Genomic DNA, 20,439 nt, shown 5'->3' on the forward strand with positions numbered 1-20,439 from the left:
CTTCTTCAACAGCAGTTCTGAGATCTCTCCATAGGTGTTCAATGGGATTTAGATCTGGACTCATTGCTGGCCACTTCAGAACTCTCCAGCTTTGTCTCTAACCATTTCTTGGTGCTTTCTGAGGTATGTTTGGGGTCATTGTCCTGCTGGAACACCCATGACCTCTGACCCAGACCCAGCTTTCTGACACTAGGCCCTACATTGCGGCCCAAAATCTTTTGATAGTCTCAGATTTCATGATTCCTTGCACACAGTCAAGGCACCCAGTGCCAGAGGCAGCAAAACAAGCCTAAAACATCCTTGAAGCTCCTCCATGTTTGACTGTAGGTACTGTGTTCTTTTCTTTGTAGGCCTCATTCTGTTTTCTGTAAACAGTAGAATGACGTGCTTTTCCAAAAAGCTCTACCTTAGTCTCATCTGTCCACTAAATGTTCTCCCAGAAGGATTGAGGCTTACTCAGGTACATTTTTGCAAACTCCAGTCTGGCTTTTTTATGTCTCTTTGTCAGCAGTGGGGTTCTCCTGGGTCTCCTGCCATAGCGCTTCATCTCATTCAGATGACCACGTATGGTCCCAGCTGACACTTTTGCACCCTGAGTCTGCAGGACAGCCTGAATCTGTGTGGAAGTTGACTGAGGATGTTTATCCACCATTCCAACTATCCTACGTTGCATTCTTTTGTCAGTTTTTCTCTTCCGTCCACGTCCAGGGAGATTAGCCACAGCTCCATGGTTATAAACTTCTTGATTATATTACACACAGTGGACAAAGGAATTTCAGGATCTCTGGAGATGGTCTTTAACCTTGAGATTGTTCATATTTTTCCACAATTTTGCTTCTTAAGTCCTCAGACAAATCTGGGCTCTTCTTTCTCTTCTCCATGCTTGGTGTGACACACACAGACACACAACACAAAGGTTGAGTCAGCTTTTAGACATTCTAACTGGCTTCAGGTGTGATTTCTAGATTGCCAGCACCTGTTACTGCCACAGGTGAGTTTAAATGAGCATCACATGCTGGAAATAAAATGATTTACCCACAGTTTTAAAAGGGGGACAATCATTTTGTCTGGCCAATTTTTGAGTTTTGTGTAAAATTATGTCAATTTTGTATTTTTTCTTCTGATTTTTTGTGTTGTTCCAATGCACATAAAGGCAATAAACATGTGTAAACCAAAAAAATTGTAATTCCAACAATTTCTGGGAGAAATGGTGAATTTTCTGGAAAAATTCCAGAAAGTGTGTGCAGTGTGTTTCTCTTGATAAACCTGATAAATGCTTTCCACTTTTGAACAGCGTGGTTACACTCACAGCTTGTGTTTTTCAAAGTAAAAGGCCGGGTTGGCATTTCTTTTAAGAACCTCCATTTGTTTGCACTATGTGCTTTTATTCTCAGTTCTACGCTTGACCAAGTCACTCGTCACCATATTTTTGTACGATGCCATGTCTGCTGCTCTCAGGAAGTCAAAACAAGGTGCAAAAACTAGACAGAGCTGTATTTGTGCCTTTAATGACTGTATTTTAAACATGTTGCTCCTTTTCTGCTTGCATTATGGACTCAGTTTCTTTAATCCAGAATTGAGATTTACTGACCTGAAGAGGTGACCCACATCTATCATGACCATTCACACAAAGCTGACCAAAGCCCGTGCAGAAATCTGTCCGTAGGACAGAGCATACAGTCCTAAAATGGAAAGGTGTGGCAGCAGGGTGATAAATATTGTGAAAATAGCATGCATTCTTGCTTGCTGAAATACCTGGTGCATGCATGCTGCTCCAAACCTTGTCTATAGTGGTCCATGTGTTAGCCTTGGTGTCTGCACTCTAGCCGGCCTCTTTAAACAGGAGTCGAGCTGACCGCCGTCTACTGTAGGTAATAAAATTTGTGTACTGATAAGGAGCCCTCTGCAGGCCCACTTCAAAAACTCTGAACTATCCCTTTAAGGCAGTTTTATCCTGCTGACTTACAGTCACAGAATATAGACATCCAGAACCAGAGCAGATAACCTCTTGCTGGGAAACATCAGACAAACATCTGGGCTCTATCAGCCGGCTGTGCTGCAGAGCTCCACAGCTGATAGAGCCGATCTCCTCCAACACAAAAACCCTTTCAGTCCCCGCCGACCGGCACCGAGTGTTTGGCTAATTTAATTTGGAGCAGGGCTGGGTTTGCTCAGTCGGGATGCCATGGATTAAAGGCGGGGAGTGCATCGATGTTTGATGTACTCGCTCCCACAGACTCTATTAATTGCATCTTCAATTCAGCATGCACCATCCTCCCTCCGTCCCCCCAATCCCCCAATCCATTATCCACCAGTGAGAGACCCTGGAGACGGACAAACCATCTATTTTAGGATGCGGCTCAGTTCTGATATAAATGCACTTTAGCCCTGCTGCAGACCGGCATGTCCTCTGGCACAGGCAGGCGTTGCCCCAAACATGGAGCAAATATTAAGTAGCTCTGCCTGTGCACCGGCTTAAAGCATAGAAAATATGGAGCTTAGAGTCAGGGATGGAACAAACACTCACCTTCTGATACAATGCATGGGGTCATTACATCTTTTTATCCTGATTTTCTATGATTCTCAGTGTTTTTCAAACCTCATAAACCCAGATTTTACTCACAGTGGAACATAAACATCATGTCAGGTGTTGAAACTGAGGCATTTTTCCATTCCACTCGCCACTCTGGGTTTATCAGTGAATGCACGTTCTCTATGAGGAGACAGGAAGCAGAACTACAGTATCTGTATTATCCAGTAATGCAGCTAATTTTTGCCCTTTTCCACCATTTTTGATACTTTTCGTCCATTTAAGCTGCCTTTTGCCATTAAATACTACTAGTTTCCTATTTTTATGCTCATCTTTGACACTTATTTTAGCCCCTTTAATCCTATTTTTGCCCATTTAAGAATCCTTTTGACATTAAACACCACTTATTTTCTCTTTTTTGCCCATTTTTGCAACTCTTCACTGCTTTTTGCCCATTTTAGTCACTTTCACTCGTTGTTTTTGCCACTTTAGGAACATTTTTTGCCACCTGTAACTAAGTTTTTTTGTAACTTCTCATCCATTCCACTTTTCTCCCCATTTTCACCCCTTTTCATCCATTTTTGCTGCTTTTGGACCATTCTTGCCCTCTTTAACTTATTTTTATGGCTACTTCAAGCCGTTTTTACCACTTTTCACCACTTAGATTGCAAAGGTATTTTTCAACAACTTGGCTCTTGTGTTGAGCAGGGTTGAGTAACTCTGTTCTAGAGTCTTCACCCAAGCAGAGTGGCGTGGTTTTACCTGCTGCATGCTTTTAGCTGGTATTTGCTTTGAATTAACAACGTTTGCATGTCTTTTTCCCACCTTACATCTGCACTCTCACTTAAATATTAGACATATTCTAAGCTCTAGAATCTTCTCTGACATCCAGCATGTTTTGCAGTAATTCTTCAGATACTGAAGTCATACCAAAAAGTAGATAGCGCTCTGTGCAGGTTTAAAACAAGCGCTTTGAGATTTTCTTGTCAAACATTTTCCACACTTGTATTGATTTGTATTAATTTGTGATTGGTTTGTGGGGCATCTCTACACCCCTACCTACACTAAAACCAGCACTGATGCCTCTAAATAAAAGCCCTGTTTCAGGCCCGCTGTGACTCCCTTCATCTGATGTTGGTCTGTTCCCCACAGAGAAGGAAAGCGGCGTAGCCAGAACAAAGGTGCAGAGTGCTGCTGGTTGGATTCAAAGACAAGTTGGCTCTTTGTTGTAGTCGTGCTCTCATGTCTGATGCTACAGTGTGTGGAAAAGCAATCTGACTGAAAGATGCATGAGTGAGGGCACAGATCCAACATTACACTGCACACATCTGATCCCAATGAAAGCACAGCGCTCCGCTCTGAGACTGCATGTTTTCAATCACGGACTGGAATCAAATTACAGTAATGACAATGTTGGAAACATCTCTGAATGCAGTCTGGCTGCTTTAATCTCCTAAGTGATTAAACAGATTCTACCGTAAAGGTTAATGCCCGTGCCGCTTCCGGCGGTCACTCCATGCCTTTGTGTGGGTGAGCAGGTGCGGGGAGATTTTCCTCGCCAGCCGCCGTGTCCGCTGGGACATCCTTCCACAGACAGGCCAACTATTGTGTGTCTGACGTAAAGGAAAGGCAGTTCACAGCTTATTCTCCCACAGCGTTCCTCTTTTGAACCTCTGTGGGAAAGAAGAAAGCGGCTGAATAGGTGCTTGTCCAACATCCTCCTGAGTGGCACGTCAAAGGTTTTCAGCGCTGGTCGGTGTCTTTGTTTAGAGCGAGCAGCGAGGGGGAACCATCGGGGAAATAAGGACAGAATCTCAGAGGATGTCAGTGCTGATTCCACCAGGACTGAGCACTTCATGAAGGGTGAAGTTCAGTCAGTAGTTTGGCTTTCTATGGTCGTGGAAACACCATGATGTGGATCAAGTGACTGTCACGTTCTGCTCATTTTGACCACCGAATTCTCCATGTGTGGTTTAATTTCAGCATTAATTGTTGATTTTGGTCAGAGGAGCACATCAGCACAACCTCAGAAAGCCGCTGCTGACAGCCAGAGACAGAGGCAGGACGTTGTTGGGCTGTCCATCCACCTGTCCTTATCTACATCTACATTTAGATTAGTCTTGTGATATCAAGGAGTTTGCTTCAAGGAATGGTCCTTAAACTTTGCACAGATTTCCTCTCTGGTTTAAGGATGATCTGATTAGAATGTGGAGGTCAAACCCTCCATGGGACAGCACTTTCAAACACAATAGTCTAGTTTGGGAGGCATAAAGGGGGACGGGGTGATGGCACCTCTGTGCCGTCTTTAATAGTTGTACTACAAGTGTAGAAGAAGTGAAAATGGCTCAGCGGAGCCAGCCAGGGTTGCAGCATGTGTCTGGTTTCCTGCAGAGCTGATGGCATCATAACCTGACAAGGACGAGGACCTGCTGGCTGATAGATTATCAGCCATTGTGATGCCAGGATGAAGGCCTAAGGCTTCCTGATACTGCTGTAACAACCAATATTTCAAAAGTGCATTTGGGTATTTTTCATCAAGTTTGGCACAAACCGACTGTTGATGGTGAACTGAGAAGATTTGGAGGTCAAAGGTCACTGTGTTAACCTTGTTAACCTACATTTGTTTTACCAGTAACTATTTTACAGCTTTGTTAGACACAGCATGTCAGTGTGGGCCTCAGGAACAACAGATGACCAGTTTCACTCCCTAAGGTGTATTTACTAAACAACATGAGGGAGAAAAGCTGTTAAAAATGGCTGCCCTATTCTATTTTATTTCATTTTGTTTTTATTTCATATTTTATTTCACATTGTTTGTTTTATTTGATTTTATTTGGAATATTATACTCTGTCTTATTTTGCTTTGTTGCAGTTTTTATTTTTATTCAGTTGTGTTATTTTATTATCATTTTAATTTTAATATACTCTCTTAAGATTCCTTTTTATGCCTTTATTATTCTTAATCTGTCCGTCATTATCTTAAGACACTTTCCGGAGAGGTCAGGTCTAGACTGTACACAATGATTTATTATTATGAAAACTCAGCACTGATTAATAATAATAAAATTATTAATAATAATAATAGTAACAATCATAATTATAATAAAAAATAATAAAAGTAATAACAGTAAACATGATAATAACAATGATAACAATAAAAAATAAGTGATACATGTAATAAAGTAATAGCAGTTATAAAAATAATAATAACAATGATAAATGTAAGAAAAATAATAAAAGTAATTAAGTAATAAAAGTTAAAAAAAATTTAATCAAAATAATAATAATAATAATAATAATAATGAAAATAATAAAATATAATGATCAAAATAATAACAGTAATAAAGTGATAAAATTATAGTATTAAATAATAATAATAATAATAATAATAATTACTATTATTATTATTATTATTATTATTATTATTATTATAAAATTACAATGAAAATAATAATAATAATAATAATTATTATTATTATTATTATAAAATTACAATGAAAATAATACATCAATAAAAAATAATAAAAGTAATAAATTAATAAAAGTTATATATGTTATAAAATGATTTAAAAAATGATAAAAATAACAATAATAGTAATAATAATAATAACAATGAAAAAAATAATCAAAATAATAAAAGTTATGAAAAATAATAATAATAATAATAATTACAATAAAAATAATGAAAGTAATAAAGTAATAAATGTTATAAAAATAAAACAAAACAATAAAAATAACAGTAATTTAATAATAATAATCGTAATAATATTAACAATAAAAAATAATAAAAGTTATAAAAGTATTAAAGTAATAAAAGTTATAATAATAATAATTATGATAATAATAATAATAATAATAATAATAATAATAATTGATTATTACTATAATAAAACAATGATTATCATAAAGATAAATATTATGAAACATTTTGCTTTTGGTGTCCCCCTGGGGTGTCCCACACCCCAGATTGAACACTTTTCCTGAGAGTAAGCAATAACCTTATCAACCAACAATGGCGTACCTGTGGAGGAATCTAACCATCAGGTGGTAGCTCTAGTTTCACTGCTCATTTCCTGTTTTCAAAGTAAAAGTCTCCAGAGTGTTTGAGCGGGATACATGCCTGTGATTTAGATGTAAACTCAGTGGTTTCTGTTGTTCTAAGATCATGACGTCAGTATTAGTCACAATAATCATGATTATGATTTTGCCCTGGCCTCGTCTGATAAGAGCGTCTCTGCTGTACAGAGAATTCACACAGATTGGAGCCTAAATCACAGGGGGAAGTGCTGCCAGCTGAGGAGGATTTAGACAGAAATAGTCTTTAATCTTTCAGGTTTGATAAATCAAATATTTAGTGTGTAATGTGCTCAGCAGGCTCGCTTAAAGATGCCAAGATGTGCTCAGAGAGAGAGGGAGGGATGGTTTGATGCTGCAGATGAAACAAATACGACGACTCCTGAAGAAACACGGCGCTGTATTTCCAACGGTTTCATCTGCCGTGACTGCCTTTATTGGAGCTCTAAATCGGAGCTATTTCTGCTCCACATGAGAGAGCAGCAAATCCTGTTTAAAGTTGTGCTGATGAGCGAGAACCTTCTGAGGTCTAATCTTGTAAAGTTGGGCGGGAAAAGTGCAATAAGAGACAAGCTTGTTAAGTCAAAGCCTGTGAGATGTTCCGCGTGGACGTGTGCAGCTTTGAATTCCTGTATTTATCCTGAAAGATGTCTGCTACGTCTGCACGCTGGGGTTTGTGGGAGATCCGTCTTTGAAAGTGAGACGGCTGGGTGTGGGCTGCTGGGGATACCAGCCTGGTGTGGCTTACAGCTGGAAGCCAAAGGTAGACATTAGCCCATCTGGCCATCTGCCCAGCGTATCATCAGTGGTGTTTCTGATGTCACTGCTGTAATGTTTATGTCAGCTACCGGCGCAGTCATGGATCGGATCGTTCATTGTGGGTTTGTGTGTTTAAACAAGAGATCTTCTGGTAACCCTAGAGCAGGGCTCATCAAGTACATCTGCACAAGGGCCAGATTTCGTCTTGACACAGTCTCTGGGGGCCGGACTTCAAAATAAAGAAAAATTAAATCAATATTTTGTTCTGATTAACATATTATTTTATTAGTATTTGTATTTTCTTCCAAAACTCAGGACATTTTTAGTCATTACCAGTGAGATCTGTCCCTATCTATCCCCATTTTTGACACTTTTAACCCTTTTTGATAAATTTGCCCCTTTTTTCCTCTTTTACCAATTTTTGCAAGATTTTAACCCCTCTTCAACCACTTTTCCTGCATGTTTTACCCCCTCCACTCTTTTATCCATTTTTGACACTTTTTCACCCATTTTCATTACATTTTTTTCAACATTTAAATCAATGTTTGACACCCTTTAACCCCTGTTTGCAGCTATGCCAGGCTATTTGTGCATCTTTGTTACTCTTTGCCTCTTTAACCCATTTTTCCATTCTTAATTCCTTTTAAACCACTTTTCCAGCAGGTTTTATCCTCTTGGTTCCACTTTTCTTCTATTTTGACCCTTTTCAACCCCTTTTCATTACTTTTTTTGCTATTTTTGACACTTTTAACCTTTTTTTGATACTGTTAACCCTTTTTTTTCCTGTTTTTACTACTTGTTCACCAATGTTTGTCCCTTTGTGCCACTCAACAACCCATTTTACCATTTATCACTCATTATTTTTCTAACACTTGCCAACCTTACCCCTTTAAGTGTGACTGAAAGTAAATTTCTGTCAAAACAGATGAATGTTGAGTCATTCTAAAAGTATTTCATATTAACTGTTTGTGGGATGGATTTAACAGCTGCAGACGTTTAAAGCCAGAGGATACTCTTTAAACCACAACATCTTCTTTTCCTCCTTTTGTGAATTTAATGATCTCTCGGGGGCCGAACAGGAAGCTTTGGGGGGCCTGATATGGCCCCCGGGCCGCCAGTTGATGATCAGTGCTGTAGGGTCTTTGCAGCGTGGTTCTCGTCTGTTCTCTGTGATTTCCCCTCAGGATGGAGCTGCTTTCACTCACTCAGCTTTTGTGATTGCTCATCCTGACCTCGTGTTGACCTTTGACCTCTGCTTTCCTTACATTGACCTCTATAAATCATCTCTGAAGACTGTACAGAACCAGAAAACACTCTTTGTGTACGTTTACTAAGCTGAAAGCTTCACTGAGCTGTGCTGTCTGGGTCTTTGTCTGTTTCTCGGCTCATAAAAGAAGAAGTCAGCTGAATGAGTTTTTTCAGTGAGAAAGTCTGCTTCCTCTACCATCGCTTATTTCTAGCCAGCGCTGATGATGTTCCCAGATTGGTCAGACATTTGTTCTCAGTCAGAGAATGGCTGGACCAATCAGCATCATGTCGCTAAAGCGACTGCAAGCCTGTGAACAATGGCAGATCGTCCTCTTTCCTCCTCACTCTCGGCTTGGTGACTCTCAGCTGTCGGTGCAGCGACCTCTGTCACCACCTCCACATGTCCTGTCCCCCATCTCTCCCTGCATCCCCTCATATTTCCCCATCTCATTCCCTCTCCTGCCAGACTCTCCAGCTGTGCTCGCTCCATCTGCATTTTCCTCCGAGCAGACTCGGTAATTGATTCCTGACACCGCTCCCTGATGTTCTGTCTGTAAACGTGCTGCGTCGAGTCATCGCTTGGCGTTTGGAGGTCATTCTGCTCCATCCTCCGTGTTGTTTTGACTCTCTGCTGACAGGTTCTTCCTCTCCTCCTCTTTTCAGGTGTCAGCCGTGGACAGCCTGTCTCCGAGACGCTCTCTGTACCGCACGCTGTCAGACGAGAGCGTGTGCAGCAACCGGAAAGGATCGTCCTACGCCAGCTCACACAGCTCCATGCTGGACCAGGCCATGCCCAACGACATCCTCTTCAGCACCACGCCCCCTTACCACAGCACGCTGCCTCCACGGATGGTCCACAACCAGGGAGCCTCCAACCTGCGGAGTAAGTACAGACGGTGGCGGTCTCTGTGGGCGTGGCGGTGCAGAAGGAACCATCGTTTTTACTCCTGGTGTTAACGTGCATCCTGGGTGATCCTGAAACAAATGGGCTCTGCTAAGAAAGCATCTTCAAATGCATCTTTAATGGCAACTCTTCTTGTTTTATTAGCTCATAAATAAGTAGCTTACAGTGCCTTTATTAACCAGTAATCTAACCTTTAAGAAGGGAAATGTGTGGAGGACGTGCAGCAGAAAAAAGAGAAAGAAAGGGGGTTTGTGTGAGACATCAGGAGTGGATAAATATGGGCAGAAGTTTGTCATAAAAACTTTGATTATGAAGCCTTATGTTCTCTAATTTTTCAGTGATTTACCAGAGAAGTCTCTGAACTCACTGCAGATGGGAGTCTCTTTAAACAATGTCAAACAGACGGAGAGATTCATGTTATAAACGCTGCTAACACGCCATAAAATACTAGTAAAAATGAAGCCTACAGCAATAACAAGCATGGTGAGAGTGTGGCTGATTAGCGGCTAAAGCTAGCTCTGATATTAGCATGAATAACTAAAGGGCTTTCTCCACATTTAAGACGAATGACACGTTTCTTTTTAAGGCTGCTTGAGGCCGACATGTGACGGCTGTAAAACATCACAACGTGCAAATAGAGAGTTAAGAGCGTGTCAGATGTGCTGTCTTCTATGAATGCTTTAAACAGCTGTCATGAAATAACCTTTCCAACCATTTCATCTGGTCTCTAACCTAGCTCTCTGCTAGACTGCAGTCTTCAGATTAAATAAATATACATTCAAGAAATCCTGCATTTACTAGAGCAGTGGTTCTCAACCTTGTCGGCCCGCAACCCCAAGAATAACGGTACCAGAGACCGGGGACCCCCACTGGACCTGAAGGTGGTGAACAGCCAGGAACGTTCAAGTATAGTCCTGTGGAGACAAGGCCGTCCATAAGGGGGATAAAGGGGGAGGTTTCTGGGACCCAGCCAAACTGGGGGCCCATGGAGGTCAGAAAAACTATGGTCCATAGTGAAGTTAAGCTGTGAAAACCATATTTTATATTTGACCTAAATAATAACCACTCTTGTTAAAGAAACAAAGATCTCTATCTATTCTTTTATGTAGTAAATAGCCTTCTTAAAATGACAATAACTTTCTTAAAACATATTTAAAATGGGTGAAAAATTGCTTAAATTAGTTATTAATGGCAAAAATTGGGGAGAAAGGTGTTGAAATTGTATTTTTAAAGAACATAAATGGGTTTAAAGTGGCAAAAATAAGATAAACGTGGCCAAACATAATCAAATATGGATTAAATTGACAAAAACAGGCACAAAAAGTGGTAAAAGGGGATTAAAAAGTGGCTGAAATGGCTTTGAAGTGCAAAAAATTGGGGGAAATTAGGTGGACTGGTATGAAAAATTGATATAAACTGGCAAAAATGGGATAACTGTGGTTAAAATGGGCATAAAGGGGTGTAAAAAGTGGTTAATAGTAGCAATAATGAGGCAACAATAGGCAGAAAATGAGAATTGGTTCAGAAGTGACAAAAACAGGCAGAAAAAGGTGGTGGAAAGGGTTAAAATAGACACAAATGGTGTCATAAATGTGCTAAAATTGGTGTTAAAAAGTGATGAAAAAGGGTTAAAATTTGGTAAATTTGGTGTAAAGTGGCAACAGTGTGATTTAAATAATATTCTTAGTTTTTTTTTTTTTTAAGGCATCTGGAGACCCCCTCACACCCCCAAATGGGGTCCCGACCCCAACGTTGAGAACCCCTTTACTAGAGGAAACCCTGCTGTTTCACCTGCTTGGTGTTAAATGGAAACAGTAAAGCTAAAAAGGTTGAGCAATGCAACTAAATTGAATTGCTTTGTGTTGCTAAAGTTAGCAGTACAGCTCCACATACGTGTGCGTCTTCCACACGGCAGGAGCTGCTAACTGGAGCTGCTGCTCTGGCCGATGCAGACGGCCGTTAATGACAGGAGTTAGTCATTTCATTGGCTCGTATTTCAACTGACTATCCAATCAGTCTTATCCTGTCATTACATTTGAGGAAATCCTTTGCAGTTTTTTATAATGACTTAAGACAAAGGTTTTCAAAGAGTGTGAGAGTGAGCCTCCCCTAAGAGAAAAACATTCATTCGGTGGACCCCCACCCACAAAAAGATTCAGATTTTTTTAAAAATCAAGCATATTTCCAAACATTTGTCCAATTTTAAATATTTTTGACATTTTTATATCTTTGATATTTTGTCCTGCCAATGTTCTTAAACATCCGTCTTTACCAGGTTATCAGTTATTAGGTTTCACTAATGAATTTATTGCCAATACTACCTGATTATTCTGCTCTGATAATCCTTAAAGCAGCGTTACTCAACCAAAGCCAAACTGTTGAAAAATACATTTGAGAGAGCCACAATCTAAGAGGTGAAAAGTGGCAAAAAGAAGTGGCAAAAATGGTCAAAAAGTAGGAAAAAAGTGGTATTGAGTGACCAAAGGTAGCATAAATGGATGAAAAGTGTCAAAAAATGGTATAAAAGGGCAAAAAAGTTTCCCTTTTTTCAGGTTTTCTGGAGTAATAATATTAAAAATGAAGACTTAAAGAGCCACTAATAATCACACGTTGAGTATCACTGCCTTAAAGTAACTATCAGTCTGTTCATTTTGCTCCATGCACAGACGAAGTTAGCAAAGAAAATCACTTTTTTCTGGTTTATGGTTCCACGCCTCCCCTGAAGTTCTGTGGCGCCCCCCAGGGGAGGCCCGCCTCACAGTTTGAAAACCGCTGATGTAGCCAATCAGCCTGAAGAGTTCATGTCTGTGCTTAAGTTTGTGAGCTTGTGATTGGATCACTCAGGATGCACCTTAGCACCAGGTGTCAATGCGGTCTACTCCTGCAGAGAGGCTCTGTTAGAAACAGTGGTTAAAGCGTTCTCATCGACTTTCTCTGCATGATGTTTTTGGATTATCATCCGTCCTCTGTGGCACCAGATAAGAGCCAGGATGTAGACACTCGTCTGAAGAGCCTCTCATGTCCCACAGATATCATTAGCACGACTGGTACTCACTCTAGAAACACTCCTGGATATAGCCAGCTAATTGGACCTGGGCGAGGCGGAGAGCACCTTGCTTTGGGCCTGTCGGTGCGTCTGCATTAAGCAGACAGCTGTCACCGCTGGATGTGGATCAGTGATGAGCGGTGTGATGTGTCTGCCTGCACCGCTGCAGCTCTGTAACATCTGTGACATGAACATGCTTATTTTTCCATCAGGAGAGTCACCACGTCTGTCACACATTATGTTTCACTCACTCATTCGTCCCTCTGCCTGCCCGTGCCCGCCTCCCCTCTCATTTCCATACCGCTCCTCATCCGTCTCCGGCTGCTGTCGTTAGATAGAAAATGGCTTTTGGAAAGCTGTTTCTCTCTTTAGCCTCTTCTGGCTGTCAGCCTGATGGATTCCCGATTGTTTTGAAGGGTAGTTGAGAACACAGGCGCTCTCTTTTCTGACTGAAACAGTCCAATTTGGTAAACAGTGAATCACTCAGGCTCTGAGACGCTGCGTAAATTGAAAAGAGAGTGTCAGCATCACCTCGAGCTCTCTCCGTCTCCTCTCCACTCCTCCACTCATGCTTCTCTAAACGCCTCTCTGCAGAATGGGAGCTTGTTTATTGCACTCGCTGTCTGTCAGGGCTGACGGAGGGGAGGGAAAGAAGATATTGATTGAAACATGAAGACATTCACTTAGACAAGTCGTTTATCGCCCCTCAGACAGTGGCGGGCGAGCGCTATGCAGAGATGGGTGTTTGCTGTCACATACACAGACCTTAAAGTTCAACAGTTTGTCTGCTTCAGCGAGATTAGTTGTTTCAGTGCAGAAACAAGAAGAGAACTTCAGATATCAGTAGACAGAGATGGTGAGACTAGGGCGGGGCGATGTGGACCAGAAATCATCACTCAGCTTATGGCAGCACATGGTTCATATCTGGGTGTGTTTTTCTGTAAAGAACCAACAAATGGACGTCAGTGCACCAGATTTTTATGACGCTTGTAAGAATCAAACCACCCTGAAACCTAGTACGAGTCTATATGGAGCAACTTTTCACGTTTAACCATCAAAGAGTTACACACAAACTCCTGTGCAAAAACATCTGCAGCTTTTCCATCTATTTTAAAGGTCAAAATGTTCTGCTCTCTTTGGTTACCAGCGCTTCAGAATGATCAAATCTCCAGGATTTTAGTGATCAGTGAAGTCAGAATCTACAAAGACCGTCTGATTTCACGAGTCGCAAGTTCCAACTTTTCCAGATATTTCCAACATATTTGTGAAAGTCAGTGAAGTCTACTTCTAAAGTAACCTGACACACCATCTGGTAAACCTCCCATAGACGGCATTTGGGAATGGCAGAGCCTTTAAATAGAAACTCGGAGGGTGATTGGATGAACGTTCTGTCTGTCACATCTTTACAGACCAATCAGAGCAACAAAACACGTGACGTAGCCGCTACCGAGGAGTAAACTCCATAGAGAACTGCATAACGGTAACCATGGCGACTGTAGCAGTCAGTACATGACTTTAGTGGTTTTTGAAAAGAAAACAACTCACTGCTGTTCTTTGTTCTTCTTTTTAACCACTTTGAGATCATTTTTTCCACTAATTTTTGCCACTTTGAGCAAATTTTTGCCATGTTCAACCCATTCTAAACCCATATTTGCTGCTTTATCCCTTTTTGGGTTGCATGGCAAAAATGTATTTAAGGTTGCAAAAACTGGCAGTTAAAAAGTGTGAAATTGTAAAAAAAATGGGTTGAAAATGCAAAAATGTATTAAAAGTGGGAATAATTGGTGGTAAAATGATGAGAAGAGGTTATAAGAATGGCAAAATCAGTAAAAAAAAATGGCAATAGAGTGAGTTAAAGTGGCAAGAATTGGCAAAAAACAAGTGGTGTAAAGTGGATAAGGGGAGGCAAAAATTGGTTAAAGGTGGCCAAAAAGGGATAAAGCAGCAAATATGGGTTTAGAATCTTCTGATAAAACTGGCGCTTTAGCAGCATCCACGCTAATCTCTCCCGCCATAACTGCACCGGCCCCTTGTTGCTCCTTGCTTACATCACGACTCCGTCACACCTGAAAGCACCAGCCCCTTGTTGCTGATTGGTCCGTTCACTTTCTAACCCGGCCCAAACAGTTCAGACGGGAGCTTTTCGAGATGGATTCACCAGTGAGAAAGACAGAAACGGGCGTATCCATCTGCTTTATGAGGTATATACTACAGCAACAAAAATATGAAAATTGTTTGAACTCTCCAACATTGACAGGAAAAGTTCGACACGCTGTTCTAGTTGTACAAATATGTTGGCAACATTTGAAAAATGGGTGGAGCTAAGGGCAGCCAGGGAAACCTCCTGAAGGTCATGAGGTTTGTGTGTTTCTGATGTCATCATTCAGTGAAAGGATGGAGATTTGACCAGTTTGGGATTTAAGAGGATGGAACATTTGGACAACCTCAGTATACGGGGATGTTTTTGCACATTTCAGACAGTTGAGAGCAGTTTGTCTGATAAATGAAAGGATAAAACTGACCAACATTGGGGGTCCAGGACTGTTTTTCTGCTGTGGTATCACACAGATTTGCTTTGATTTATTTTTGAAGATTTATTTTTGTGCATTTTGCCTTTGTTTAGAAAGTAAGGACTTGGGTTAGAGTCTGAGATCAGGAGGGAGGGGAATGGCATGCAAGAAAGAAACCTTTGTCTGGACTTGAACCAGGCTTCTATGGTGACAGAGGATGACCTCTAAACAGGGGTCACAGTGGAACCACAAGGCCAATGGCGTCTCGTTATTGTTCTAACAGAATGATCACGTTTCATAATCCCGCTATGGTGACTGACTTTTCTTATTTCTTTACGGTAAGAATATTAAGAGCTGCTGTGTGTCACCACTCAGCTGTGATTTCTGGTCCTGATCCAAGTTTCAGCAGCCTTGACTAGTTAAAAACACCCCTGCCCTCCCCCTCTACGCCCCCCTATCTCCCCTCCCCCCTGCTCCGGCGGGTGACTCAGAGATTCTCCGTGAGCCTGGCTCAGACACTGATCGAAGCGCCCGCCTGTCTCTGCAGGTGAGTTTTGGTTCTCTGACGGCTCCCTGGCGGACAGGTCCAAGTTCAGCGACCCGGGCCTCATGCCCCTCCCAGACACTGCCACGGGCCTGGACTGGTCTCACCTGGTTGACGCAGCACGAGCCTTTGAAGGTAACGAGCCTGGCTGAAGCTGCTGACGCCCCGTTAACCTCCTCCTAGCTGCTTTAGCGTGTGTTTGTGTTTGTCCGTCAATAATCTGCTAGCACTAGCTTGCTTAGCTCCTAGGTTTGTGTGTGCTTCTGTGTGTGGTTCCTCTAGCATCTCCTTCGTGCTTTGGTAGAACTCGTAGGATTCCTTTCTCCTCTGTTTCTGAAGGAAAGCGCAGCAGCTCCCAGTGTAGGCACAGCGCTGAGTTCTAAACTTGAAAGTCTGTATGATTTCACTCGAGGAGGTTGAGACGGAGGATACCTCCTGAAATCAAAAACTGCTGATCTCTGTTTTCAGATTCTGCATGTGAATCAGGAACATGAAGGTGTGGAGCTGGATGTTTGCATCAGAAATGTTCTGGTTTGAGTGTCAGAGAGTGTGTGTTGATTTGTGGAGCAGAAATGTGATCAGCAGGATTGAAGTCCATCTGCTGTCAACTGTTAAGCTTTAAATTAACGTCTATGCACAGAATCTGCATCCTAAAGGTGGACGTGCATCTCCTGGACATAATGGCTGACTTTATTTTAACTTAGAAGATGTGCCAGGGTCGTCACGCTTCCAGAATCTGAAATTTCAATGAAAATCAAATGATTTTAGCAACTATTTTGATGCCACAGCAAAGTAGAAGTCCTAGCTCAGTGGTTCTCAACTGGTCAGACATCAGGATCCTCCTCCTCCTCAAGAGAAACCACGACCCAAATTAAAAATTATATTCTTCATTTATTGATGAATATGGGTTAACCAGTATTCTTGGCTACCATTGCACCATGAAGACATAAGAACAATCAAAAAAATGTTGATTTTTGGAATCTAAATAGAAAACAAAAGAGACAGGACAAAACAAACATGTAAAAAACATCATTACAGAAGGATTTGCATGCATACAACTTATTTTAATCTATTTTCCAGAGATAACATGGAAGTTTGGTAACCCCAGATGAATTTCCAGTATCGTGGGTAAAGCAGCTTTATTTCCCAACAAAAGAGAGATTTCAAAATCTTTAGAAAAATTCTGAATTTTACTCATTATCGTAGGAAAACCTACAAAAAACTGCAAATACAAATTACTGTATGTCCTCTTAGGGCTTCTGTAGATGGTGTTTGTCACATTTCTTTCCTTAGTGACCCACTAGAGAGAGCTTTCGACCCACCAGTTGAGAACCACTGTCCTAGGTAGCATGCAGGAACTTTTCATCTTTCTAGTCTGACTGTCAGTGAGGGCTGAATGATTCAGAAATAATATAGAGTTTTGACTCATACTGCAGAGCCAGTATGAGCAGCAGATTGAAGGATTATCACTTGAATGTGATGCAGAGATGGAAGGTTCTAGTAGATCATCAGTATGGTGGATGTTTGCTTCAGGATGGACAGTGATGCATGTCTAGTGTTGCTTAGTTGTCCTCCTGTACTAACAGTGTTGCTCCGTTTGATATTTACTAGACTTTAATCCAAACTCAAGTTTCTGGTGAAACTACCCTGAAGTTCTTCATATCTGACTGCATCTGAAAGCCATAGGTTTAAAAGTTGCAGCCTGTCTCTGCTTGACTAAAGCCAGCTGATGGCATCACCAGGATTTGAGTTGTGGCGTCTTTTGCAGCTCAGCTTGTCGACCAATTAGCTTGAAGCAAATTCACCTGGTAGAGAGAAACACCAACTATGAGCCGGAGAATCTTGGAGACTTTACGTTAACTTTACATCCTATTTCAGCGAATTTTCACCAGTTTTTGACACTTTAAAGCCAGTTTTAAACTCTTTCCACCTCTTTTTCTTGCCTGTTTTTGCCACTTCTAAACCAAATCTTGCCACTTTCTACCTAGTGTTGCCTCTGTTGACCCATTTTTGCCTCTATCAACCCCTTTTAGCCCATTTTAACCACAGTTATACCATTTTTGACAGCTTATATCAATTTTTCATCCCAGTCCACCTAATTTCCCCCATTTTTTGCACTTTAAAGCCATTTCAGCAACTTTATAATCCCTCGTACTAATTTTTGTGCCCATTTTTGCCAAATTAATCAATTTTTGATTATTTTTTGCCACTTTTAACCCATTATGTCATGTTTAAAAATCACCACCTTTACCATTTTTGCCATTATTAACTTATTTGAGCAAGTTTTTTTTCCCAATTTTAAAAAGGTTTCTAACAGAAGTTATTTTCATTTTAAGAAGGCTATTTACTACACAAATGAGCAGATAGAGATCTTTGTTTCTTTGATAAGAGTGGTTATTATTTAGGTTAAATATCATTGGTTTTGCTGACCTCCATGGTCCCCCAGTTTGGCCTGGTCCCAGAAACCTCCCCCTTTATCCCCCTTATGGACGGCCTTGTCTCCACAGGACTATTCTAGAACGTTCCTGGCTGTTCAGCCACCTTCAGGTCCAGTGGGGGTCCCCGGTCTCTGGCACCTGTATTTTGGGGGTGGCGGGCTAAAAAGGTTGAGAACCCCTGTCCTAACAGGTGAACTGAACGGTTGCAGAGCAGCAAATGTTGAGCAGAGCAAAGAGAGATCAAACGAGCCAAGAATCAGACAGATCAAACTTTATTTCTGATTGCTTCAAAGCAGCTAATCTCCAAAGCACAAACAAGTTGGCTCACACCTCTGCACACTCTGTGAGAGGATGACAGATTTTGTTTGGTTTCACTCTCTCCCACGCTCAGTAAAACAGATAAATAGACCTGAGGCTCCCTGCTGGAGGCTGCATTCATGGCACAGACAGTCAGCAAATAAAGGCACATCTCGCTGTAGGGCTGCAGGATTCAGGAAGCTGCAGACAAGCGCATCAGGAGGAGCTGCAAATCTGACGACTCCTCTGAGCCCTCTCTGGTTGATAATCGTTGCTAATGTATCTCTCATCTGCCTTTAGTCGGTAAACTCTGAATGTAGGCCACTGGATTCTTTCTCCTTTATAAAGATGATGAATAAATATCGACATGTCTCAGCTGCTTCATGGTCACCATTTCTGCTCATTCTTTCTCCTCTTTAAGTTCCTTTCATGCCATCGTGTTTCCCCATACATCACGGAAACGCCTCCATGCCACGAGATTCTTTTCCACTTGAACTGCGTCTGACCCCGGGACCAGTGAGCAAGCGGCGTAGCATGTGACCGTTCATTTGTCATAATTAATGAATCCTCTGTGCAGTTCCTTCTTTGATACATTTTTCTGCCGCATCGCCGCGAGCGTATCATTTAAAAAGAAGTGGAATCAGAGGAGATGATGCAGAGTCTGACTGGCAGCGAGAAGGCAGTTGTCACGCAGGCCGGCTGGCCCAGAAAAGCGCTGTGTAAACCCGAGCCCTGTTGCTGAGCAGAAAGTGGCTCCAGGCTGCCATTATGACGCGTGTGTTTAACCCGCTCCGTTTGGGGCCGGGGGGAGAGAGAGCTGCCACAGATGTAAAGCATTTATAGCTCCATAACCTTGTTCATGAACGTCCGGAGAGACTGTTTGTGTTCAGGAGGCAAACAGACAGATCAGATCGGCGTGCAGCATCCAAGAAAACCCTCTGCCATCCTGATTGAAGTGCAGAAGCGGAGGGAATTAAAGAACAATGCTCTGATACATTTAAAGATGTGATATGCAGAATTTCTGTTCTGAAATATTTAAAGCAGGGCTGCCTTCAGTAACACTGTGATCAGGAAGAGATTACGGCCTAAAACTGATGCATTAAGATTTTAAAATCACATTAGTCATACGTTATTTTGTCCTTTAAGGCAGCGGTTCTCAACCTCTTCAGCCCGCGACCCCAAAATAAAGATGCCAGAGACCGGGGACCCCCACTGGACCTGAGGGTGGTTCAACACAACCATGAACATTCAAGGATAGTCATGTGGAGACAAGGCCGTCCATAAGGGGGGATAAAGGGGAGAGCTCTCTCGGGCCCAGCCAGACTGGGGCTAACAAAATCATGGTCCACTGTAAAGTTACTCTGTGGTTTCCTTATTTTATATTTGACCTGAATAATATTCACTCTTATCAAAGAAACAAATATCTTTTTATTCATTTGTGTAGCAAGGAGTCCTCTTAAAAATATAAATCCCTTTTCTTAAAAACAGAATTTAAATGTGCTAATTCTGGCAGAAAAGGTGGATAAGGTGGTGAAATTGGGTTTTAGAAGGAGCAGAAATGGGTTAGGAGTGTAAAAAACTTTAAAAAGTGGCAAAAAAAATTCACCAAGAAATGGCAAAAATTGGTTAAAAATGTCAAAAACCGGCGTATAAAGTGGTAAAAGGGGAATAAAGAAATGTCAGAAATGGCTTTAAAGTGCCAAAAATTGGTGAAAATTTGGTGAAATAGGATACAAATGTATATAAACTGGCAAAAAAGGGTTAGCTGAGGCAAAAAATTGGCTGAAATGGGTTAAACTGATGAAAACAGATCAAAAAGTGAAATGTAATTAAAATGGGCATTAAAAGTAGTTGATGGGGTTAATAGAGGCAATAATGGGTCAACAGAGCCAATAATAGGAGGAAAGTGGCGAGATTCGGTTTTGAAGAAGCAAAAACAGGCAGAAAAAAAGTGGTGGAAAGAGTTTAAAATAGTAATTGGTAAAAAAAAATGGGTTAAAATTGGTGGGAAAAAATGATGAAAATGGGGAAAAATTTGGACAAAATTGGTGTAAAGTGACAACAGTGTAATTTTTTTAAAAAAGCAAAG

The 20,439-nt window shown here is 41.3% G+C and overlaps 1 protein-coding gene across 3 annotated transcripts in view; it reads left to right on the forward strand.

Moving 5' to 3' along the window:
- The window catches only part of LOC121510992 (signal-induced proliferation-associated 1-like protein 2), a 211,792-nt gene that overhangs the window by 182,608 nt on the left and 8,745 nt on the right, over positions 1-20,439 (forward strand). For 2 of the 3 annotated variants that reach the window (XM_041789446.1, XM_041789448.1), the window contains 2 exons: positions 9,275-9,494; positions 15,619-15,750. In XM_041789446.1, the coding sequence (XP_041645380.1) occupies positions 9,275-9,494; positions 15,619-15,750 (352 nt within the window). The remainder of the gene's footprint in view (positions 1-9,274; positions 9,495-15,618; positions 15,751-20,439) is intronic. The other variant, XM_041789447.1, reaches the window with a different exon arrangement.

The sequence above is a fragment of the Cheilinus undulatus genome, linkage group 6 (genome assembly GCF_018320785.1).
Source record: "Cheilinus undulatus linkage group 6, ASM1832078v1, whole genome shotgun sequence".
Taxonomy (NCBI): domain Eukaryota; kingdom Metazoa; phylum Chordata; class Actinopteri; order Labriformes; family Labridae; genus Cheilinus; species Cheilinus undulatus.